The 26,731-nt window shown below is 42.4% G+C and overlaps 1 protein-coding gene across 3 annotated transcripts in view; it reads right to left on the minus strand.

Annotated features, from left to right (window-relative positions):
• GRID1 (glutamate ionotropic receptor delta type subunit 1) overlaps positions 1-26,731 on the minus strand; it is a 1,530,549-nt gene that overhangs the window by 770,575 nt on the left and 733,243 nt on the right. For all 3 annotated transcript variants that reach the window (XM_082268262.1, XM_082268263.1, XM_082268264.1), the window contains exon 4: positions 9,316-9,521. In XM_082268262.1, coding sequence (XP_082124388.1) covers positions 9,316-9,521 — 206 coding nt within the window. The remainder of the gene's footprint in view (positions 1-9,315; positions 9,522-26,731) is intronic.

The following is a 26,731-nucleotide window of genomic DNA, read 5'->3' on the forward strand; positions in this document are numbered from 1 at the left end:
GAATACGAATGCATCTGAAGTAGAATGATTCGATGTAACGAATGCCGATCATAAAAAATGAACCAATAAACAAAAAAAACAAAAAAATAAATAAATGAAACAAAAACACATTTTTGGTAGTGATCAGGTCTACCTATTTGCGTTTCTCTAATAACTATTAAAATTTGAATTGCAGATATAAATTTCAAAACAGAGTTCCAACACTTTTATGGAACTGTTTAATCCTTAAACTATTTTTGTATTTCTGGTCAGACTTGAGCAAAAGCAGAATTAAATATCACAGTCACATCATGGCCCCATTGGCACTGTAATAGATCCCTAGACTGCTATTGGACAATAAGGGAGCAGCAGGATATTGCGCACTCTGCTCTTTCATTAAATTTCCACTTAGCACATGCAGTGAATTGAACATCTTGATATCAATGCAGTAGAAGTATATGGAGTTCAGCTTTTAACACAAATACAGTACTGTCTAACTTCCTTGTCTCAATCCTCTGCAGAAAAAAATAAAATGTAAGCAGTAATTCCCATATGCAAAAAAAAAAAAAAGAAAAGGCACTTCCAGTTGTCTGGCTTGGCCAGCAATAGTGCAGAATAAAGATGGGTCTGGCTAAAAAGGTATGGTCTCACCTGGCATAAAGACTAGACATAAGGGACTAGGTAGATCACCTAAAAGTCTTGGAGGGGAGAGAGTTACATATCCTGGGTTTAGGTTAAAATTCAAATAAAAAAATAAATATAATATACATCATTAAAAAACATATACTTTACATGCATTTACTTTAATAGAATGGGTAGTATATGGAAATGCCAGGCAGTAAGGCTCAGCCAACTTGTTTATTGACAACTATTAGTGCCTTACTTCAGGATACAGAAACCTTGAAAAAAAACGTCAATGCTCAAAACATCCTATTCAGCAAAGCTAGACAATTCACTTTAATGACAATTTAATATAAAACAACAGACATCCTACGAGGCAAAGTAATTGGCTAGAGGAGCATTATTTTTTTCTTCTTTTGTCACTTACATTTTTAAGGACTATACATCAGATCCTTGGATCATCATCACACCCTGTTATCCTAAATGTGTTGTTTTTACTGGCCATCCTGCTGTTTCTCACCAATTTGCTGGGTCAACACTGCAGCTTTCTACATTAGGGTTGTCCAGCAATATATAGACTGGAGCCAGTGACTTGTTACACCCAGAACACAAACAGCATTACAATGTGAATTGAAGAGCACATAAAAGTCTGTCTTACTTCCACGTACGGTACAGTAATGGTTGTCAACTCGAGCATACAATGCAACTCAGCAAAACACATAACAGGGTCCTTGCAAATGGCTGTGTCAACGGCAAAAAGAATTCATGGAACAGCTCAGTGTGAAAAATGTAGTCAAAGAGCGTAAGATTTAGGATTATTTTATCCCCAAACCATTACAGTAAATAGCTGTGTGAATTGCTCCTGTGACAGCGTGGACTGGTAATTGGTAAACACAGGGAAAATGGCAAAAAAAAACCTCCTCAATTCTGGTAGGAGAAAGTGTTTGATCTGTTTAACGCTTTCACAGCTCAGTATTTTCTGCTGAAGTTATCAAGGACAAACTGTTCTTCACTCTTTAACATATGTAATAATAGAAATGTGTGTGAGTATATATACACTATAATACCAAAAGTATTGGAACGCCTGCCTTTACAAACACATGAACTTTAATGGCATCCCAGTCTTAGTCCATAGGGTTTAATATTGATTTGGCCCACGATTTAGGAGTGGGTCTATGGGAATGTTTGACCATTCTTCCATAAGCGCATTTGTGAGGTCAGACTCACAGTCTCTGCTCCAATTCTTCCAAAAGGTGTTCTATTGGGTTGAGTTCAGGACTCTGTGTAGGCCAGTCAAGTTCCTCCACCCCAAATCTGGGCTAACATGGTAATATTTAGAAAAACAGTGGACTCCCAGTCCTCCATGCCATCTACTACGCATAAGCACTGTAGTGGGTACTCTAGGAGAGCAGCTTTGTATTTCATGAATGAATACAAGGCTTCCTCTGTTTGGCTAAGGTGGAGAGGCAGGCAAAAGACATCTCTATCTCCACTTCAGGAAGTCAGAGGAAGTCTTGTATTCAATCATAAAATACATACCTTTCTGTAAATGGCTGATGCTACATACAGTTGCATCAAACAAACTATTTAAAGCTTGCCTCAAACAAACTATTTAAAATGAGATGAAACCTGGGATTTGGCTTTTAAATGTAACTAATTACTATTAAAGTGGTTGTATCCTCACCAAAAAAACAAAAAGAAAACAAAAACAAACCCTGCAAGACAAAGGCATAATGAGCTAGTACGCATCGCATACTAGCTCATTATGAAATACTTACCTTAAAACGAAGCCCTGACACGGACGCCCGGACACTGCTGAGGGAGCTGTCATGCTCCCTCTGCGTCTCTTCCGGGTTCGGCGGCTCTGGCGCTGTGAGTGGCCGGAGCCACGATGACGTCACTCCAGCGCATGCGCACGGGAGTCACTTTCCGGCAAGTAGCCGGCAAGGAACTCTAAAGGTCCGCCGGAACCTTCAGAGCGCACACGCTGCTAGTGTCAGCGGCTGCATGCAGGGCGAATAGCTCCTAAACCGTGCAGGTTTAGGAGATATTAATTTTAACTACAGGTAAGCCTTATTATAGGCTTACCTGTAGATAAAAGTTAAGTATACTATGATACTACCGCTTTAAAGCAGATCTGAAGGCAAAACTTGTTTTCTTCATGGATAGGGTTAAGTTACGATGGAGTAAGGGAGGGTTGTAACTCCTATAAATATATATATTTTTTTGCCATCTATGTCCCATTAGGGAGATTTCCCTTGACTCTCTGTCCCATAACTACAATAGGAAGTTAGAGGAAATACCTCCAAAGTGAGAAAACTCTCTGGTAGTCATTAGGGCCAATAGAACTAGTTTCTCCATTGAAAGATTTTCCCTCTGGTTTTCCCAATGTACTGGTGACCACTCAAAATTTGTAATTCTCCCATTTTTCAGTGATACTGATCACAAGGACAAACAGAGAAGGGAAATTATACCTGACAGGTGTTCTAATCCATCTGCACTCATCTAAAAAAAAAAAAAGTTCAGGTATACTTTAAAGTAGTTGTAGACCCTTGCATATACCCTCTGAAGTAAGAACCTCAGGAAAAATTCAGAGATGAAAAAAAAAAATCCTTCTACATATACTATGTTTGTCTGTAACCATCTCTTCTCCACATCAGTTCAAAGTACTCAGATCACAGGATTTTTCTCAGCAACAGAAAGCAGGGGGGGAGGATCTGACAGGACACACGCTGCAGAGCTGGAGCACAGATTTCCCTGTAACCCGAGAGCGGAGTGGAGGTAGAGGGCACACCCCCTGTACCCAAGTTCATAGATAAACAAACTGAGCTGAGGCTAAGTGCTGTGTGCTGGAGGTGGGATTGGGCTGTCTCCCTGGAGGCTGTTGACTTGCATAGAGTATAATCAGTGGCTTATGCAGAGAAGTGACACTCAGTGCTCTAGATTGAGGCAAGTACACGCTATAAAAGGATACACTGTTTATTTTTCATGTTAGAAATTTACAACCACTTTAAGTTGAAGTGTTTATGTACTACTGTGTACAAAACTGACATAAAAGCAAGTTCTCAGAATTCTAATAAGTAATGAAGTTCACAAATCGGAAAACTTGGATGTTTAAAGTGGACCTTCAGACTTTTTCTCATCTTTTCATCAATTAAATCTTCTGCCCTTGTTGTTTTAACTTTGGATAGTGAAACATTTTTTTTTTTCTGCCAGTAAATACTTTTTGCAGCCCATTTCCTCTTTGTCTGGTAATTTGTCTAGGCTAATGACATTATGCACTGCTCTCTCTCTCTCACTCTGAAAGTTTGCCAGCAAGGGAGGAGGAGTGAGTCATGAGAAAGAGAGCCTCTGTTTAAATCCAGGAAGTGAACAGGCAGCAGCTTCAGCTGCCCACAGTTAAAATGGCTGCAGCCAGACTTAGTGGAGGGAGATTTTTGCAGTATATTTGGCAAGTACACTATTACAGTATATATAAAATACAATGCAAAGTGGTTGGAGGGAAGCTTTAGAATGGCAAATATGTTTTTTTTTTTTCATTCCTTTTTATTAAAATCTCAAGTTAGTGAACAGGTACAGTACATTTCGAGTAAAATCAGAAAGAAGATGCACTGTATAATAAGATGACTAAGGTATGGAAACGGTAAAAGCTTCCAAAATTTAGGTCAACGGGGTAATTTGAGTCCACATGCCTAGGAAAACAAAGAGAATACCAGGGCTTTAGAGTGTTTATCCTTAAATGCTAGGGATTATTGTGCAGTTGAGGGCTCCTGGTGTCTTAATTGATAGACCAGGGAACTTAGGTGGGTCCTAGGGTGTTTATTAGATAGAAACTCCCCAAATCCCTAGTCTAAAGTTAGTTAGAATATTTTCCTGGCTAGGAGTAGTTTTAGTCATCAAACATGCCATCTCTCAAGCCCGTATTGACAAAAGTATATAAGAGGTGAGAGATTCCCAAATGAACCTGCATGAATTAGAACTTTACTGATTTAGAGCCAGGTCACACTATGGCGATCCGACTTAGGGGGCGACCTGTGAAGTCGCGTGCAGCGCGACTTCTGCGCGACTTGCACAGACTTCACAGACTTCATAAAATTTTTCCAAGTCGGAGCGACTTGTGTCGCTCCTATTATAACCGTTCCTGTATTACACAATGGACCGCGACGGTCCGTGACTTGTCAGGCTGACAAGTCGCCTGACAAGTCGTATTGGTGTAAATGGGCTGATACAAGGCAGACCAATGTTAACGAAAATCTAAGGAGGCTCCTTTCGAGCCATGGTAATGTGGATTTGAAGTGGGAAGCATGACCAAACTGGTTAACATCTCACCCTGAGAGATTTGGGAAGCTGACAAAATCCCCATAAGGGGGAAACATACAACCTGACTTTTCGCCCCTCTACTGTAGTGGGAATAACGCAACCTTTAACCTGTAATCCTCCTTAGGTGGAGGAAATAGGTAGAAAGGAAAGAAAACAGGGGGAAGTAGAAAGAAAAAGAAGCAGGAAAGAAAGGGCCAGATGGGAGGGCAAATATGTTTATTACAAATTACTCTTAACTATCAGGATTCAATAATGATTTTGTGAAACCTAATTCTTACACTAAAAAAAATATTATTATGTAAAAACTTTATAATGTGTATAAATTGTGGGTGCTGAAAAATCTTCCTTATAGTAGAGTGATCCACAGACCACATCTGTCAGCAGCCTATTTCAGGAAAATCAAGGATAAGGCAATGTTTTTTTTCTTCCAGAAGACAAACAGTGGGTGGTATCCACAATTCCTGTCTTCATAGACAAAAGACCATTAACCAAGCCAGACTTATTGTCATCTCATGTCAATGGGTGCTTTCAGACTTTAAATATATCTAACAGCTTTTTTGTTGCCAAAATGCCTTAAAAAGTTGTGCAAGCCAAATTTCACTCAAGTATTACCTAACATAATTAAATCTGAAGGAAATGTATTGGGTCCTCACTATTTTATATGTGATAGACACATAATAATGTATGAAATGACAAGATGATATTGAAAAGATCAACTGACTCAATCTTAAGCCCCTACAGAGGAGATATGGTATATTAAAATACCTTTCTATCATTTTTTCTTCAGAGTGATTATCGTTTTGGACATTGCATTTGCACTGTTTGTTTTTTGACCTTGAAAATAAATAAATTTCTTCATTGATAAAGCTGCTGGCCTTTCTGCTCCATTGCATCAATGCAGTAAAACTCTGTCAGAAGTGTTTGATAGAAAAGGCATTAGGATACTGTCACTGCGAGCAAGACAGACTTCATGTTCATCTGAGGTCATCCTGCTCCAAAATTCTCAATTTCTTTCTGTCTGGCGGAGATAAAATTATGCTTTGTTCCATTTATTCTTCTGAAATACCTATCTTTTTACCTATCAATTTATATAGTTGGTGTTTTCCCCAAAATAATAAAAGTATAAAAACTATTTACTAAATGGAAAAAATACTTCCAAAAACAGAATAAGATAACAAAAACAGACTGCATGCTGACCATGAAAACACTGATCACTGATCCATTGGTAATAAATAGGCATAAGTGTCCTGAGGATAAAAAAAAAATGCTACTCAAAATATTTTCCGCTTTGACAATCCGCACTGAACTGGTACAGTTAACTAGCCGTGCATGATTATATTTCCCTCCTTTAAACCTGTGGGCTAAACTAGAGAAATCAGCTGATTGCCCTATCCTTGCTAAGCAATGTGGATGGAGGAACCTGCACTACTGGCTACTGTATTTAGGCAGCCACAGCATTAGTGGCTGTTTGAATACCCAATCTGATAGGACCTACATCACTGATCAGACAACTATTTTTATATCAACATTTGTGGTGCCAACCGACTAGCCATGGCTTGAATTATCTACTGCTGAATCAGCCCAAAATTTGAGCTGTGTACGGCTAGCTTTATGCACATTTTTAATACCTCTTGACATTTTGGGGGTTTTGATAGGTGTCAATGAACATTAAAGATCATCCACAATGATTTATGAATCAACATTTGTTTAGCCTGTTTGTGCCAACTGGCTAGCCATGGCTTGAATTATCTACTGCTGAACCAGTCAATATTTGAGCTGTGTATGGCTAGCTTTAGACACATTTTTGATACTTCTGGACATTCTGGGGAAGTGATAAATGTGAATGATCATCCACCTTCCTTAGATCTTGTCCCTCCCCCTTTAAGCCTAGTACACATGAGCCAAATGTCGGGCGACTTTGGCCAGTTCAATGAAAAACGGTCGACATTCGGCCCCTATGTAAGGCAGCCCGTCCAACGGAAGTCAGGCTTTTGTCTGGCTGGGACGAGCATGCTAGAAAACCAACAGCCAGCCAGCACTCTCAGCCAAGGGCTGTGAGCGATGACTGGAGTGTTCTGGCAGGGGGGTCGTCCCCCTGTTAGAACACAAAAGAACAGCAGGGCATATTGCTGTACTAACGATCTGACGTTAGTACACCGGCACTGACCAGAGCTGTCAGGTTTTTTTCATTCAAAAGAAAAACCTATTGTTGTGTACCAGGCTTTACTCTGTCCCCTGTTACCTTCCAGAAAAATACCTCCTAAGGTAATGTGTCTTATGTGACATGGCACAGACACACTGTCAAAGTACATCCCCTTGCTCCCTTGACAGGTACTGTTTAACCTTCACAGCATGTCAGTGAGATCAACTGAAATTAGAAGTACAATGAAAAGAAAAGGCTGCAGTGTCACAGATGGGAGGGGGAGAGAATGGGGTCAGCAAGCCCGACAAACAACAGTGTCCAAAAAAAAAACCTCTCTGAGCATGAATTGTGGACTGAATTACTGCTCTGTGACTTCATGGTTTGAATTGTTTTGGAATATTTTTTTTGTAGTACAAATAGTACCTTCTTCAATGGTTGTTTGTAACATGGGAATCGTTTTATCACCTGCCATAGCCCTCCCTCTATCTTCCCCCATCCCACCCACCAATAGGGACTGACCCCTGTCAGGCCTGCCTGCCCCATTATTATCAAATTCACCCTTACTCTCAATCCTAGTTTAAATACTCTTACAGTCTTCCCATAAACCTTTCCCCCAGCACTTTGCCTGTGAAAACTATCTTTAGCATATAGGTTGTACTCCAATGAAAAGATATCCCAGTCTAGAAACCCAAATCCTTCCCTCTTACACCAGGTCTTTAGCCATACATTACATTTTCTAAGCTCTACCTGTCTTTTCCATGTTGTACATGGCACAGGAAATATTTCAGAGAATATCACCGGAGGTCCTTCCCTTCAACTTGCAGCCTAGTTCTTTGAATTGATTCTTAAGGAGCCTCCACCTTCCATGTATTCTCTCATTGGTTCCAACATGGACCAAGACAGCTGGGTTATACCCAGCCCCTCCCAGTAATTTATCAATCCAATCCACCACATCCCGAACTCTGGCACCAGGGAGGCAGCAAATCATTTAGTTGATGTAATCCTGGTGCAAATTATTATCAGTCCTTCTTATTGTGGAACTCCCTATTACCACTAACTGTCTAGGCCTTCCTGCACTATTCTCACCCCCCCCTACTAGATGGGCTGCTCTCCCGGCTGTTAGGGGTAGCAGGGACATCTAGGGCTGCCTCCTCTGAGTTTGCCACCCCAACATTTTCACCCAACCTGGCAAATGCATTTGGGTGCTCAAACCCAGGGCCAGCCTTCCTTTTCTTTGAGCGCCTACCACTCCCTCTGGCTGCAGTAACCCATCTTCCTAACTGATAATCCTGACTTACCCCTCCACATCAATCACATTAACCACCAGCTCAGTAAGCAGAAGACCCCTTTTAAGGTTGCCAGTTTTGCCCAGTGTTGCAATTTGCTCCTCCAGATCACCAATGTGAGCTTCCAGAAGGGCAACCCTATTCACAATTTTGCTATGGTATTCATCCTAGAGCTGTTGCTTTATTACTGTATACAAGCAGCACACTGTGCACTGCACAAAACCTTCAACTTTGCTAACACTCATTATCCCAGTTACAATATTACTTACAGTACATATCAGATTTTATTTACAAGTTAGAAGACTCTTCTTTCACTTTCCTGTTTTTAACTCTCCACTTTGTCAAATTTCCCCCCTTGTAAAAGTTCCACCAAGCAAAATGTGGGAAAGCTCAAAGTGAGCTCTACAGAAAGCTATATACTACCTGTAGCACCTGTGAACAATTAACCACTGTCCTAATTAGCAGACTGAAGGAAAGAAAGAAAAAAATGTGACATAAAAAAAGTGTTATAAAAATCTGCTAGCAAAGATCCCAAAGAAGAAAATAAAATAATTGCAATCACCAGCAGCCAAATGCACAACTCCTGTTTTTCATTCGCCACTCAAATGTTCAACTTTTCAGCTTCTAGCCAGCAAAATTGCCTGGCCTGTGGGTCACAAATTATATCAAAAAACAACTGCACCAGTGAAAATTTTTCTACAGAAATTTCCTGACAGCATGCATGTTTGCCTTCTCCACCAATTACCTTGGGGGAACAATTTGTCTCTGGACAAAAAAAATGCCAAGCCAGGTCATAGTTTTTTTCTGGAGTTTGCTGAGAAGTCTTTATATTGTTAAAATTATTTTGAAAGACAAGGAATTAGAAGAGGATATGTTTACTGCAACATTCCTATAATATTCAGGAAACCCACAAGAGAAAGAGTTAGAAAGTGTTACCGAAGTTGTTAGAACAAAAAGGTGACTGACCTCATTAATGAAGTTCTGTGCTCCCCTTGGACTCAGAAGCAGTATCGCTCTTCGTAAGGTGTCACGGTAGCGGTTCAGTTCCTCGGTTTTCATAGAGGTAAAGAGGCTGGCAAAAACTCTGCTGATATTTCTGTCAACTTTCTGCAATGATACGTCAAGTCCTAATCTGGATGCCTGGTCCAGAAAGCCCTGCAGTCCCCGGATATCTAAAACATAAACATTTTAAAATTTATATTTAGTGTGGAGTAAGGTGAATAAAAAGTTTTTACATTATCAAAAAATCGTTGACTGACATAATCAACAACTCATAGATGTCATAATAAATTGCCAGTGGTAATAGAAAAGCATGAGATTGTTAAGAAACACATTGAACAGAAAATTTAGAATGTAATTAAAGCTGATCGCAGTAATATATATAATAGGGGAGTGCATGTTATTGTCAACATTACACAGTAGCTTCTTTAGATTAAATTTGTACTCTATTGTAAATCCACTATAGGCTCTACCGACTTCCATTCTCCTGTCCAAAATGATTGTCTATACTGGTCACTGAAGCATTCTCGTTATTAAAATGGCAGTTGGCAACACTTAGCCAAGTCAGGTAAAAAAATGTCAGGTCTTAGTAACAAAAGGAAACTCAGAATAAGAGGGGCACATACAATTAATAAAAGTTTCTCTATAAATTTTCATTCTCCCATTTTATCTTAAGCAGGCCTTTTTCTAGTATAAAATGGAGTACAAATCCCCTTTAAAGGACCTACTGTGTTTAAGAGTGACATTTCACTGGAGATTAGCACCACCTGACAGGTTCCAATATCACTGAAAAACTTTAAACAGATTTTCCTGCTATATTTTGTACCTAAAAGCCATCATGAAGTATCACTTTCTCTCAACTGGAAAATGTTGGTACCATAAGCTGTTTCTTTGATTAGAGAAATCCTGTTTTCTGATGTGTGACCAGTAACTTACACCGAGAAAACCGTCAACAGAAAAAAAAAAAGAAAAGTACCAGCAACTGTCAGATACAGCAATCAACTAAAAAAGTAAAACCAATACATAAATAATTATCAGACGTTAACTAGGCTATAAATTAGACGTACAAAAAGTACATAGCCTAAGCATTACACAAGAATGCATAGAAAACTAATAACTAAAACATTTAGGAACTTAGATACTAACGGGCTCGATTGGGCTGGAGGTAACAAGGAGGAAAATTACAAAACAAAAAAAAGTACAAAGTAAAGCAGCGCTAAAGTGACATAAAAGCGATAACACATAAATGGTATGTATCAAATTGTGCAAAATTGTGCAAAAAGGACAATATAGTGTGAATAAAATTGTCCAATGCAATAGTGCATCAATTCTTCCAAGAGCGTGCAGTTCAATCGGAGACCAAAGAGGGGATCGCCACCACCAACACCCTCCAAAACACACCTCTTACCGGATCAGCAGGACCATAAATTAGAATGTTAATGTGCTAAAGCAAGCAGGTAGATAAAGATGATCATCACAGTTGGAAGACGTATCAACAGGTGATGGATCCCATGTGGACTTGAAAACAAATGAATAAAAAACTACCTTGGTAACAATGGTATAAGGCCTCATGCAGACTGGATGTTTTACAGCTGCTGTTTTTGGCATCAGGCAATTTTTTCTGCAGCCAGTAAACACCACAGCATGTTATTCTATGTGTTCATGCACATGTAGCACCATCCTAGATAGGTAAAGCCTAGTAGCTCCTTATGCTTATCAGGGGAGCCTGATCGTTAGTTAGGCCTGCTCATGTGTTCCATGTGTGATTGATATGGGCTGAGGGAGTGTCCCCACTGTATCAAATGGAGAGGTACATTGGACAGTGGAGGAAACTCAGCCAATGGCACACAGGCTTAGACACTGTCCCATGGGTTTGGCACAGAAAGTGGTGCATCATGGGATAGGGTATAAAAGCCAGGAGCACATGAGGCAGGGGGTCTTTGGGTGGGAAGCCAGGTTCCAGAGAGAGGGTGACAGTTGTCTCTCCTTCTGCTGCTGTGAAAGGTGGTCACAGGCGGTTGGCCTTGTGAGCCAGGAGTGTGGGGCTGAATCCGAAGGTCCAGGAAAGCTGACTGGTGGAGTTGGGAGGCTGAGCGACTCTGGGAAAAAACAGTGTCCGTGACTACAGGGAAGCTTGCTGGGGGTCTGTCCAGGAAGGGGACCACTCCAGTGGGGAGTTAGTGGACAGCACGCACAGTAAGAGAGAAAGGGGTGCCAAGTTAGAACCCTGAAGAGAAATTCAAGCAGGAACACTTAATCTATTTTCACTTCAATGGAAGGGTGAAGCAGCGGCCTTGTCACATTTAAAGTCAGTTGTCCTCACCATTGTGAATAGTTGTCAGTTGGAGTATCCCACTCATCCCTTCTCCTATCCAAGTTCTACAATAAACTACAAAACATCATCCCCTGGACTGTTCATTGTCTGAGCCAAGTATTTAAAGTGATAAGTTTCCAATCCAAAAGATACCATATCCAGCAGCCTTCTAGGGGGCAGTGCTACACACACATAGGCTTTTATCAGCGTTATTTTGGCAGGGGAATTTGGAGGCTGGAAAACCCCCCAGAACTACTGCATTTTAAGAGGAGCTTTTCATCTGTAAAAATGCTCTAATGCTGAAAACCCCAGTAAAATTATGTAAAACGCAGCAAAAACATGGCTATCCACCATTTATGAGCATTTTTGAGACTCAAGCATTGTGGGAAATTGGGAGTTAAAAATAGCAGAGAGGTTTTTTTCCTGCTAAAAAAACACTAAAAACATTTTTAACATGACAACGCTACTGGCGTTTTTTTTTTTTTATGTCCAGTGTGCAGTGCATGAGGCCTAAGGAAGGATTGACCTCACTTTGGAGAGATTTCCTCTCACTTCCTTTTCTGTCTAAAGCAGTGTTTATTCAAGGAATTTAGAATCATGCACAATCCCAGGGCACACCAGTTTGAGGGCTTGTTCACACCAGGGTGCACATCCAACCTCAGGCGCTTTTTTGCATGCTCCTACACATCACATTTTGTGAATGAGCTGCTCTGTCTGTGTGAAACACACAAAAGGGTGCCAGAATGGTTTTTAAAAATGCGTATTACAAAAAACATGGTAAAATGGTACCATGTGTTTTAGCAGGCTCAAATGTACACACATTTTCTAGAAGCGTTAAAGAATTAATGGCACCCACGCACATCTACAAAAGGTTGCACATTTTTGTACTGTATGGAAAAGAATGCAATTTGCACCTGTTACTAAACTGCACCTGTTGTGAACAAGCCCTAAAAGGTACTCTGAGTGGCCTGTGAGTTGTAAACCTCCTTCCCCCCCAATTACCCTTTACCACAAATCCCCTCAATCCCTCCTCCTAGTACAAACCCTCCTAAATCCCCCTTCTTAGCACAACCCTCCTCCAAATCACTGTCCCAGCACAACCCCTCAAAATCCCCCTCCTAGCTCAACTCCCCCACCTAGTACAAACCCTCCCAAATCCCCCTTCTTAGCACAACCCTCCTCAAAATCACTGTCCCAGCACAACCCCTCACAATCCCCCTCCTAACTCAACTCCCCCACCTAGCACAAAACCTCCCAAATCCCCCTTCCTAGCACAACCCCCCTCCAAATCACTGTCCCTGTACAACCCCTCAAAATCCACCTCCTAGCTTGACTACCCCACCTAGCACAAAACCTCCCAAATCCCCCTTCCTAGCACAACCCCCCTCCAAATCACTGTCCCTGTACAACCCCTCATAATCCACATCCTAGCTCGACTCCCCCACCTAGCACAAAACCTCCCAAATCCCCCTTCCTAGCACAACCCCCCTCCAAATCACTGTCCCAGCACAACCCCTTAAAATCCCCCTCCTAGCTCAATTCCCCCACCTGCTCTCAAATCCCCCACCTAGTACAACCCCCCTAAATCCCCCCCCCACCTTCCTAGCACAAATTCTGTCCCTTCAGTAGTGGCAGCAGTAAAGAGGAGGAGAGGCAGAAAGAACCATGGGTTGTGCCCCCCCCCTTCCTTCCTGTACATTCAGACCCGAGTGATCCTCCATTAAAGGATAAGTTCACCTTTGGGAACATGTTCCTAATGCTGCAATCATTGCCCGTTGACTTCTCTCCCTGTGGCAGTAGAACAGGAAGAAGTTTCCCGTACTAGCTGTCACTTTTTAAAATCAGTGTGGCCATGTGGGTGGAGCAGCTCTTTGTGTGAATGAAATAGAAGCCCTGGCATCCTTTGTCAGCTTGTAGTTCTCAATGAACTACCACAACACTCCACAGCTCATTGATTCTTCCTGTCAGTGTATCTGCCTGGCCGTACGGGATATATGGGTATACAGATATACTGACAGGTCTGCGGGAGACCTGCATGGCACCAGTGATCTTCTCATCGCTGATGCAAAGCTTTATAGGCTCCAAAAGTAAAAGATATTAAATGCACATTTTTTTTTACCTGCAATAAAAATGTGCGTTTATTTTTTTCTAAAAGGAGAACTGATCCTTTAACTGTTGTGCTACAGGAAGGAGAGATCACTGCTAACTCCTGTGTATAGAGGAGGAAAAGGGAAAATAGCTTAATTTTTACCCACCTCGTCTCTCTGCTCCTCTCTGTACTCTTACCGGCAATTCCTTAGCAACCGATGACATCATTGGTTGGTATGATGCAGGCGGGCGGCCAGCTCAGCTCCCCGTTTTCCTGGCAACAGTATAGGGAGGAGCAGAGAGTGGGGGGGGGGTCTGGACTGAGCTCTCTACCTCCTCTGTATATGGAAGTTGACAGTGCTCCCTCCCTCTTGTAGCACAGGAGTTAACCGAGAATTGCTTAGATTGGGCTGTTGCCATGGCACCCCTGAGGACTCCTCATGGCCCCCCCAGTTGAAAACCACTGGCCTACAGGATAGGAAGTGAAGAGAAATCCCCCAAATGGACACAGCCCTTCCAAAAAAAGGTCTTAGTGGTTTTAATGCTTCACTACTCATCCCTACTCCAAAACTAAAAGAAATACTTTGGCTTCACATACAGTATGCTTTAAAGCAGGGGTCTTCAAACTATGGCCCTCCAGTTGTTCAGGAACTACAATTCTCATCATGCCTAGTCATGTCTGTGAATGTCAGAGTTTTACAATGCCACATGGGACGTGTAGTTCTGCAACAGCTGGAGGGCCGTAGTTTGAGGATCCCTGCTTTAAAGTATCCCCCCCCCGTAACATAATTTCCTGCTTGTGTTTGCTAGATTTACTTTCCCACATGAGCACAAAGAAATATACAAGGATTTCTTCAGAATAACTCTAGTTTGGAATCTGCAACAAAGTTTGTTAAAATCCTTGCAATGTACAGAGATCACCCAGAGGGGAATGTTTTCTTCTCAACAAAAGTTGAATTACAGTTTAAGTTGCCTACCCCAATGTGGCTGAACAAGAGAAATCACTCGTTTCCTCAGCACCGGAAACGCTTCAGAACAGAACCGGAAGTGAGGGTTCGTGCGGTTCGTGCGGCAAGGGAGAGAGGAGGAAGGAAGAGGAGCTGCGGGGACACGTGCGGGGGAAGCCGCACAAGGGGTGCGGGTGCACCGTGCAGGGACCAGCAACTGAGCGGAGGTGGAGGACGGGAGCCGAGGCAGAGAGTGGCGGCGGCGGCGGCGGAGGTCAGAACCCGCCTTCCTTAGTGCCTGGAAGAAGAGGAGGAGGACCGTCCGTGCCCAGTGAGGAGGAGGAGGAGACATCCGTCCCAGTGTGTGTGTGTGTGTGTGTCAGCAGCTGTGAGTAGAGCAGCAGCTGCAAACAGGGGGAAAGCTGTGTGACTGTACTCTGTAAGAAATCAATAGCTGTTTGTCTGTACTGCGACTGACTGCTGTGTGACTGTCTCTGCAACTGAGTACCTGGGAAGTCTGGTAAGTATCCTTGCGACTGGTAAGTATCCTTGCGACTGGTGAGTATCTTGTGACTGGTGAGTGTCCTTGCGACTGGTGAGTATCTTTGCGACTGGTGAGTGTCCTTGCGACTGGTGAGTGTCCTTGCGACTGGTGAGTATCCTTGCGACTGGTGAGTATCTTTGCGACTGGTGAGTATCTTTGCGACTGGTGAGTGTCCTTGCGACTGGTGAGTATCTTTGCGACTGGTGAGTGTCCTTGCGACTGGTGAGTATCCTTGCGACAGGTGAGTATCCTTGCGACTGGTGTGTATCTTTGCGACTGGTGAGTATCTTTGCGACTGGTGAGTATCTTTGCGACTGGTGAGTGTCCTTGCGACTGGTGAGTATCCTTGCGACTGGTGAGTATCTTTGCGACTGGTCAGTATCCTTGCGACAGGTGAGTATCTTTGCGACTGGTGAGTGTCCTTGCGACTGGTGAGTATCTTGCGACTGGTGAGTATCTTGCGACTGGTGAGTATCTTGCGACTGGTGAGTATCTTTGCGACTGGTGAGTATCTTTGCGACTGGTGAGTATCCTTGCGACTGGTGAGTACCTTGTGACGGGTGAGTATCCTTGCAACTGGTGAGTATCCTTGCAACTGGTGAATATCCTTGCGACTGGTGAGTATCCTTGCGACTGGTGAAGTGGCTTGCGACTGGTGAGTATCCTTGCGACTGGAAGTATCTTTGCGACTGGTGAGTGTCCTTGTGACTGGTGAGTATCTTTGCGACTGGTGAGTATCCTTGCGACTGGTGAGTATCCTTGCGACTGGTGAGTATCCTTGCGACTGGTGAAGTATCTTGCGACGGGTGAGTATCCTTGCGACTGGTGAGTATCCTTGCACTGGTGAGTATCCTTGCGACTGGTGAAGTAGCTTGCGACTGGTGAGTATCTTTGCGACTGGTGAGTATCTTTGCGACTGGTGAGTATCTTGCGACTGGTGAGTATCTTGCGACTGGTGAGTATCTTGCGACTGGTGAGGATCCTTGCGACTGGTGAGGATCCTTGCGACTGGTGAGTATCTAGTGACTGGTGAGGGTATTAGCGACTGGTGGGTACCCCAGGTTTTGTACCAGGGAAGTTAGAGGTAGTGTAGGTAAGGAAGAGCAGGTCGTTAACATTATCCCCATAGAGTAGTGGGTAATAATGTCCGACAGGATTGGGGATGCCACTCAGTGCACTTCTTGCGGCATGTATGCGTTCCTTGATGAAACAATCGAGGACGAATACTGCTGTGCAAGATGTGAGCGACTTGCTGCTCTGGAAGCCCACATCGTGGATCTAGAGAACACAGTGACAAGACTGCGTGGCATCTACAACCTGGAAAGGAGCTTGGACTTTACCCATCAGGCGCTGGCAGGGGTCAGCATAGAGGAGGAAGGAACAGAGGAGACGCAAGCAGCAGAGGTATGCAGCTGGGTGACTGTTAGGAATGTTAGGGGGAGGAGAGTCAGGGAGGCCAGTCCTGAGTTGGTACACCCTAACATGTTTGCCGAGTTGCAGGTTGAGGGGGATATCAACTCAGGGGTGGCAGAGCTGGAGAACGCGCCCTCCCCCAGCTGCCAGGGGAGGGACGGCTCCAGGAAGAAGGGGGGCCGTAACGCAGGAAAGGTTAGAAAGGTTGTGGTAGTTGGGGACTCAATTATCAAGAGGACAGAGAGGGAAATCTGTAAAAAAGATTGCGTGAACCGAACAGTTTGTTGTTTACCGGGCGCCCGAGTTCGGCACATCGCAGATCTGGCAGACAGATTGTTGGGCGGGGCTGGGGATGACCCAGCGGTCATGGTGCATGTGGGCACTAATGACAAAGTTAAAGGTAGGTGGAGGATCCTTAAGAACGATTTCAGGGACTTAGGTAATAGATTGAGGAAAAGGACCTCCAAGGTGGTTTTCTCTGAAATACTGCCTGTACCTCGAGCCACACAGGAGAGGCAGAAGGAGCTTAGGGAAGTTAACAAGTGGCTGAGGAATTGGTGTAGGAAGGAGGGGTTTGGGTTCCTGGAGAACTGGGCTGACTTCTCAGTCGGCTACCGGCTCTTTAGTAAGGATGGGCTGCACCTTAATGGGGACGGTACAGCTCTTTTGGGGAGAAAGATGGCCACCGAGTTGGAGGGGCTTTTAAACTAGGAGACGGGGGGGAGGGCTCAGAAATAGAATCAGTCAGGAGGGAGCAGAGGACTGAAGGCAGTTGTAGGGTCAATAGCGACAGTAGGTCAACAACATCAATTGGCGGGTCTGTGCGGGAGAACAGCAGACCAAACAGAAATAAACAAAACCGCCAATCACGTTTAACTTCCGTAAAACTAAGAGGGGTATATGCTAATGCCAGGAGCCTAGCTAATAAGATGGATGAGTTGGAAATATTGGTACATGAGGAGGACATAGACCTTGTGGGAATAACGGAGACTTGGTTCGACCCCTCACATGACTGGCTGGCCAATATCCAAGGGTATTCGGTGTACCGGAAGGACAGGGTTGGTAAAAGAGGGGGAGGGGTATGTCTCTATGTCAAGAACAATATAAAGGTGCTAGAAAGGAGTGACATTACGGATGGGATGAGCATGGATTTAGAATCTGTGTGGGTTGAACTCGATAGGGAAGAAGATAAGGGAAAAGTAGTTGTGGGGGTTTGCTATAGGCCACCTAACCAAGGGGAGGAGGTAGAGCTGGAATTTTTAGCACTAATAGGTAAAGCGGCAAAACTAGGATCAGTCATCATATTGGGGGACTTCAATTATCCCGACATTGACTGGGACGAGGGGACTGCACACTCGCATAAGGCCCGGCTATTCACGGAAACCTTACAGGATAACTACATGTCGCAGTTGGTGGATTCCCCTACTAGAGAGAATGCTATCCTGGATCTATTGATCACTAATGACCCAGACATAATCTCGGAGGTAGGAGTCCAGGACAACCTGGGCTCTAGCGATCACAGGATGATCACATTTAGTATAAATAACAATATAAAAAGGCAAGTGGGGAACATAAGAACCCTAAACTTCAGAAGGGCAGACTTTCCAAAATTGTACTCATTGATGGAAAGGGTAAACTGGGACCAAACCCTGGGATCACTGACCACAGAGGAAAAATGGGAATGCTTTAGAACAATATTAAGCAAAGGCATCTTGCAGTGCATTCCTATGGGGAATAAATTTAGAAGAGACAAAGCCAAACCTGGCTGGCTAAACCGTAGCGTTAAAAAACTTATTAGGGGAAAAAAATTGGCCTTCAAGAAATATAAATCAGAGGGCACCGTATCGGCCTTCCAGCAATACAAGGAGGAAAATAAGAAGTGTAAACACGAAATCAAGATGGCTAAAATCAACTTTGAGAGACAAATAGCGGAGGATAGTAAAAAAAACCCAAAGAAATTCTTTAAATATATCAACAGCAAAAAAACTAGGGCAGAGCATATTGCACACATAATTAGCGATGATGGGAGGATGGTTACAGAGGACACTGAAAAAGCAACCGTGCTGAATTCTTTTTTCTCGTCAGTCTTTACGCAGGAAAAGGAAGGGTACACTGACCATGACTGTATGGTTAGTAGTAATACACAGGACTTGCCACTATGGCTAACAGAGGGGGAAATCAGGGAAAGACTGGATAAACTTAACACAAACAAATCACCAGGCCCGGATGGCGTACATCCGAGAGTGCTCAAGGAACTCAGTATGGTTATATCTAGACCACTGTTCCTGATCTTTGCTGACAGTATTAGGACAGGAGATGTACCAGGGGATTGGAGGAAGGCTAACGTGATTCCGATATTCAAAAAGGGCCAGAGACATATCCCGGGAAATTATAGGCCTGTCAGTCTGACATCAATAATATGTAAACTTTTGGAGGGGATGATAAGGGACTATATCGTAGAGTATGCTAAAGACAACAACATCATCAGTAGTAACCAGCACGGGTTTACAAATGGGCGATCTTGTCAAACCAATCTCTTAGCATTCTACGAGGAAGTGAGCTGTGAGCTAGATAGGGGGAGACCAGTGGATGTGGTGTACTTGGATTTCGCTAAGGCGTTTGATACAGTTCCCCACAAGCGCTTAATTTATAAAATAAGGTCTGCAGGTATCGACAGCAGGGTTTGCTCTTGGATACGGAATTGGCTAAAAGGCCGTGTCCAAAGGGTAGTAATAAACAGCGCATACTCAGACTGGTCTGAGGTAGTAAGCGGGGTGCCCCAGGGCTCAGTCCTGGGACCAACCTTGTTCAATTTATTCATAAACAGCATTGAGGAAGGGATCAGTAGTTCGTTATCAGTTTTTGCAGATGACACAAAATTGGCCAGGGCAATAACTGCACAGCATGAAGCAGATATCCTACAGAATGACCTGGACAAAATTACGGAGTGGGCAACGACATGGCAAATGAGGTTTAATGTGGAGAAGTGTAAGGTTTTGCACTTGGGGACCAAAAACATAAAAACACAATACACGTTAGGAGGGGAACCCTTGGGGGAATCAAAAATGGAGAAAGATCTGGGAGTCTTAGTTGATGATAGATTAGGCAACAGCATGCAATGCCAAGCGGCAGCTTCCAAAGCCAACAGAATATTAGCATGCATAAAGAAAGGGATGTATTCCAGAGATAAGACTATAATCCTTCCACTTTATAAAACTCTGGTCCGACCGCATCTGGAGTATTCTGTCCAGTTCTGGTCGCCAGTCCTCAGGAGGGATGTGTTGGAGCTGGAGAAAGTCCAGAGAAGGGCAACTAAACTGATTAGGGGGTTGGAGGACCTTACCTATGAAGAGCGGCTGCAATCGCTCGATTTATTTTCCCTGGAGAAAAGACGTCTGAGAGGGGACATGATAGCAATTTATAAATATCTTAATGGGGATCTCAGCTTAGAAGAAAAGCTGTTCATTCGAAGGAATTGCATGAGGACTCGAGGACATACAATGCGATTAGAGGAGAAGCGTTTTAACCTCAGGCAACGTGGGGGGTTCTTTACTGTTAGGGCTACAAGATTGTGGAATTGTCTACCACAAGAGGTGGTTTCTGCGGGTAGTATGGTGACTTTCAAAAGACTCTTAGACTTACATCTCAAGGATCAGGAGATTGAGGGCTATGTTAGATGATTACAGTCACACACACCTACACAGGTTGAACTGGATGGACTATTGTCTTTATTCAACCTCACCTACTATGTAACTATGTAACTATGTAACTCAATTTCGGCCAACCAAACAAAATAAATTGGATGGACAAACCTAGTGTGCCTGCCATTGTGTTCTGACTGCCAACACCTGCTGCTGTCAGAATAGAAAACATCCCAACAGTATCTGCATCTGATTGGATGCGGTTCGGGTCGACCATCGGTTCGGCCCGAACATTGGCTGTTCGAGGTTCGGCCGAATTTAGAACTTTTTGCCCAAAAAGTTCGGAATTCGGCAACCAGAACTGACCAAAATGCAATGGGACAGGAAATGGGCTTTAAAAGCCCATGATTGGACCAGAACCATTAGCAAAAGTCAATTGAGGGGGCAGGAGAATGCTAGGAATGTGATTGGAGTAACTAGGGGGTCCATAGACCAATAATTAGTGAATACGCCCCCCAGTATATAAGATAGCCCCCACCAAATTCCTAGCATTCTTATACGGGACATGGAAGAGAGTGGAATGCTGTTCTGTTACTTCTGTTACAAAGTGTTACAAAGTGTCATTTAGCAATTTTTAGTGTGAGGAAAGGGATATCTAGTGTAGTTAGGGTGCTATTTTACACTTTAGTTAGCTTTAATTTATTCAGTTTCTGTAGGGAAAGTGTTAAGTGTAAGGGGACCGTAGTGTAGTGTAGGGTTAACTGACAGTGACTGCTATGGCAGGGTGACAAAACCCTTCCATATCAGGGTGACCGCTATAGAGAAATGCTAGTTTATCTTGTGTCACTTTCGCTGCAGTAATATGGCTTCGCCGCCATCAGCATTCTTTTTGGCTGCAGGCGTCCATAGGAATCGTTTGAGCACATGTTTGGAGTCAGACATGACATCTGAAGATGTGTATTGGGGGTATATATACACACCCATGTATGTATATATACACCTAGACATATATAGGTGTGAAAGGAGCAGAAAAAAACTACTTGCGCTAATGAAATAATTAACACCAATATAGTTACGCTCCTATCACACCTATATATGTTTAAGTGTAATATACATACAAGTATGTGTGTATATATACCACTATACACAAGTTCAGATGTTTTGCCTGCCTCCAAAAACCCCGAAAAAATGCCTGCAACAACACACCTGGGCGTTTTTTTTTTTTGACGCTAGGGTTTTTTTAGGCATTTTTTGGGGTTCTTTGGAGGCAGGCAAAACATCTGAACTTGTGTATAGTGGTATATATACCACTATACACAAATTCAGATGTTTTGCCTGCCTCCAAAGAACCCCAAAAAATGCCCAAAAAAAATGCCTGCTACTAAACCGGCAAGGTGTGAAAAGCGAGAAGCCACTAACCTGTTCTATAACTGACCTAATACAAACAATCCTTTTTTTATGGTTCTGGACATGCTACAGAGCTGAAACTTCACAGGTACACCTTTTAGACCCCCCAGACACAAAATCACACAAAAAAAGTTCTTAAAAATTGTCATTTTTGATAGAGAGCCAATTATTGAAAAAATTAAAAAAAAAAATTGAAAAAAAAAAAAAAAAAAAAAAATTCTTTGGATTTAGTATCTGGGGGGTTTAAAAGGTGTACCTGTGAAGTTTCAGCTCTGTAGCATGTCGAGAACCATAAAAAAAAGATTGTTTGTATTTTTTCACTTATAGAACAGGTAAGTGGCTTCTCGCTTTTCATACATTGCCGGTTTAGTAGCAAGCATTTTTTTGGGCATTTTTTGGAGGCAGGAAAAACATCTGAACTTGTGTATAGTGGTATATATACCACTATACACAAGTTCAGATGTTTTGCCTGCCTCCAAAGAACCCCAAAAAATGCCCAAAAAAACGCTAGCGTCCAAAAAAAAAATGCCCAGGTGTGTTGTTGCAGGCATTTTTTTGGGGGGTTTTTGGAGGCAGGCAAAACATCTGAACTTGTGTATAGTGGTATATATACACACATACTTATATGTATTTCACACTTCGACATATATAGGTGTGATAGGAGCGTAACTATATTGGTGTTAATTATTTCATTAGCGCAAGTAGTTTTTTCTGCTCCTTTCCCACCTATATATGTCTAGGTGTGTATATACATACAAGTATGTGTGTATATATACCACTATACAGTAATCCCCCGCTACATCGCGGTTCAGTTTTTGCGGTCCCGGTAATTCGCGGTTTTTTTTGTAATGTTATTTTACTATATAAATCATTAAAAATGAAAGATTTTTGTGTTTTTCATAGCTCTTGCTCTGTCTCTAAGTATCTTTTATGTGTTTAAATGAGTTTCTATTGTTTTAAAAGTGTGTTTAAAGACCTTAAAATGCTTCTACACGTACAGTGACAGTAAAAAAATCATGCCTACAATGCATTTTAATAGGGTTTTTCTATTTCGCGGAATTTCACTTTTCGCGGCTGGGTCCGGAACGTAACCCCCGCAATGGAGGGGGGTTCACTGTACACAAGTTCAGATGTTTTGCCTGCCTCCAAAAACCCCCAAAAAATGCCTGCAACAACACACCTGGGCGTTTTTTTTTTGACGCTAGCGTTTTTTTTGGGCATTTTTTGGGGTTCTTTGGAGGCAGGCAAAACATCTGAACTTGTGTATAGTGGTATGTATACCACTATACACAAGTTCAGATGTTTTGCCTGCCTCCAAAGACCCCAAAAAATGCCCAAAAAAACGCTTGCTACTAAACCGGCAATGTGTGAAAAGCGAGAAGCCACTAACCTGTTCTATAAGTGACAAAATACAAACAATCTTTTTTTTATGGTTCTGGACATGCTACAGAGCTGAAACTTAGACCCCCCAGATACTAAATCCAAAGAATTTTTTTTTGTCAATTTTTTTTTAAATTTTTTCAATAATTGGCTTTCTATCAAAAATGACACTTTTTAAGAACTTTTTTTTTGTGTGATTAATAGTCCCTGGTGTATGACCCAGAACCCTAGGCACTTTTTAGGGGCATTTATTGGGTTTTAGGGCTTCAAAATTGTGTTTTTTGATTACCGAATGAGCCCCAATCAATGGTCCCATTGATTTCAATGGAGTTCTGAAATCCGAGCCGAACTTTCGGGAAGCTAGGATGTTCTGGCCGAACCGAACTTTTGAAAAGTTTGATCATCCTTACTCCTTAGGCAAAGTTTGTTTACAGAACTGTGGAGCTGGAGGGTCGTGCACTGCACTGATTTCAGCTGATTCAGTAGGAATCTGACATAACTCAATCCATGTATGACCAGCTTTGAAGACAACGTGCGCAGGAATTGGGGAGGGGGCAATGTATATTATGCACTTAGTGAACCATACACGGTGCAAATTTGCGTGATTCCACTATAGCAGCCACTAGCGATAACCACAAGAGAATCCGGCAAGCTGGTTGAACCCAAGTGGATCTATCATTCATCTTGGTAAATTCAGCCTGCCCATTTAGGGTTTGAATCCTTCTATATAGGATCACATGTCTCTATGGTCATCTCAGAAGCCACGCCCCCCCCCCCATAGTTAGAATCACTCCCCTAGGCTCACATTTAACCCCTTAATCACCCACAGGGTTAACCCCTTCCCTGCCAATGGCATTATTAAAGTAACAGTGCATATTTTTAGCACTGATTACTGTAGTAATTTCACTGGTACCCCCAAAAATTTCAAAAATGTCAGTTAGGGGTCTGATCTGTCTGCCGCAATGTCACAGTCCCGCAAAAAAATCTCAGATCGCCACCATTACTAGTAAAAAATAAAAAAAAAACAATAAAAATTACATAAATCTTTCCCGTAGTTAGTAGATGCGATAAACTTTTGTGCAAACCAATCAAAATACGCTTAATGCTAATTTTTTTTAACCAAAAGATGTAGCAGAAAACAAATTGGCCTAAATTGTTAAAACATTTTGATTTTTAAATAATTTTTTTTTGGGAATGTGAAAAATATTGTTTTTTTTTCTCAAAATTGTCGCTATTTTTTTGTTTATAGCGCAAAAAATAAAAAACAATTTCACAGGTGATCAAATACCACCAAAAGAAAGCTCTGTTTGTGGGGAAAAAAAGGATGTCAATTTTGTTTGGGTACAGCGTCGCAATTGTCCGTTAAAGTAACGCAGTGCCGAATCGCAAAATAGGGCCTGTCATTAAGGGGGCAAATCCTTCCGGACTTAAACTGGTTAAATAGTATTTGTGGGACCCTTAGAAAAGTGAAAATTTTTTAAAGTGGCTTGTAATTTTTAATTTACTGTACATGTATAGAAATGATTATAGGGACGGATTAGATCTAGATACTTCCAGGTAAATATGTCCTTCTTTGGTAAACCTACTCTACAAAGCCTGTAAATCTTAGAGGCTGAAACTTCATCAGAGATAAACAGATAACTAAATAAACTCTTCTTAATAAGAGAAACTTCACAACAGTAGACAAGAGATGTAAAAACTGTCAACTGTCAACACTTCGGCAGAAAACCATATGTAGAACATCATCCCACAAAACCAATTACAGCTGTTAATTGTCTAAGAAATAAGCAGCTTTGCGGGTTGCCTGTAATTATATCTGTTGCTCACACGCACAAGACACACTGCTGCTCGTAACTTAGTTCTTGATTAGAAAGAGAAAAGCGTCTTGCTTCCTCTGCCTGGCTTATATAAACCTGAACACATTACACACATCTGTACAGAAGACTGTCAGAATATGGGCTGCAAGCTTAGGGACATGGGCACATTTTTTTGACTTGCCTGTCCCATAAATTATTTGAAGGTGAAATGATTATAGCTTTGTTGACTTAAGTTCCTTTACCTATTTGCTAAATGTCTGGAAAGATATAAAAGGCTTTCTGCTGTGTCCCTGAAAAATATGCCTGGCTCATGCCCCTCTTTGACTTTCAATATATTTAAAGTTAATTTAAATGTTTTTTTTTTTTTTTCCTATCACAGGGCAAAATAATGGACTCTTTAAGGGCTGTTAGCCTTTAACCACTTCTGGACCAGAAGATGTTCCTCTTAATGACCAGGTCATTTTTTGCGATTTAACAGACAATTGCGCGGTTGTGCGACGCTGTACCCAAATAAAATTGATGTCCTTTTTTCCCCACAAATAGAGCTTTCTTCTGATGGTATTTGATCACCTGTGCGATCTATAAACAAAAAAATAGCGACAATTCTGCCAAAAAATATATATATATTTTTCACTTTCTGCTATATAACATCCCAAAAAAAAAGTAAATAAAAATTTAAAAATCAAATTTTTTGATAAATTTTAGGCCAATTTGTATTCTGCTACATATTTTTGGTAAAAAAAATATATACCCAAAAGGGTATTTTGATTGGTTTGCGCAAAAGTTATCACATCTATAAACTAGTGAAAATATATATGTCATTTTTATTTATTTTTATTTATTATGGAGGCGATCAGCAATTTTTAGCGGGACTGCAACATTGCGGCTGACAGATAGGACCCATAACTGACATATTTTACACTTTTGGGGGGACCAGTGACATTACTATAGTAATCAGTGCTAAAAATATGCACTGTTACTGTAATAATGACATTGGCAGTGAAGGGGTTAAACCAGGGGTGATCAAAGGGTTAAGTGTGAGCCTAGGGGGTGTTTTATAACTGTGGGGGGTGGACTTGTAAAATCAATACCCCATACCCCCAGGATTGTTCCCACGGACCGCCGTATAACTGTGGCGGCTGGTCCGCAAGTGGTTAAAGTGATTGTAAAGTCTCATGTTTTTTTGAATAACACCTCCTCTGTACAGTGGTTTTGCACAGGGCAGCCTGGATCCTCCTCTACTCAGGTCCCTCCTCTACTCAGGTCAGCCCCGCCCCCTCTCTCTCCTGATTGGCTAACTGATTTTGATTGACAGCAGTGGGGGGCCAATGGCATCGCTGCTTTGTCTCAGCCAATCAGGAGGGAGAGTCCCAGATGGCCGACGAACTCGTGGACATTGCTGGATAGAGAGGGACCTTGGATATCAGGGGGGCTGGGCTGGCCAGGATCACGTATATAAAAGTGATCCTGTACTTGTTGGTATTGGGCATTAGCGTGTGCTTCCAGTGGCTCACTCCTGCTGCGATTCTACACAGCAGGAGCTGATCAGTGGGTCCCCTGAACCGGATGCCCGCTGATCGTTCTGTACACAGGCAGAACGGCAATCTGTCACTATAGAAGGCATGGATCATGTGTTCCTGTAAAGCAGGACACCCATACATGCCTTCCACTAAAAAAAGTACTACCCCCACTACTCTAAAGCACCAGCTAGGCACACAGTTAACCCTTTGATCGCCCCTGATCTGAACTCCTTCCCAGCCAGTGTCATTAGTATGGGGACAGTGCATATTTTTAGCGCTGATCACTGTATTAGTGTCACTGGTCCTCAAAAA

The sequence above is a fragment of the Pelophylax lessonae genome (genome assembly GCF_965119305.1).
Source record: "Pelophylax lessonae genome assembly, chromosome: 9".
NCBI lineage: Eukaryota > Metazoa > Chordata > Amphibia > Anura > Ranidae > Pelophylax > Pelophylax lessonae.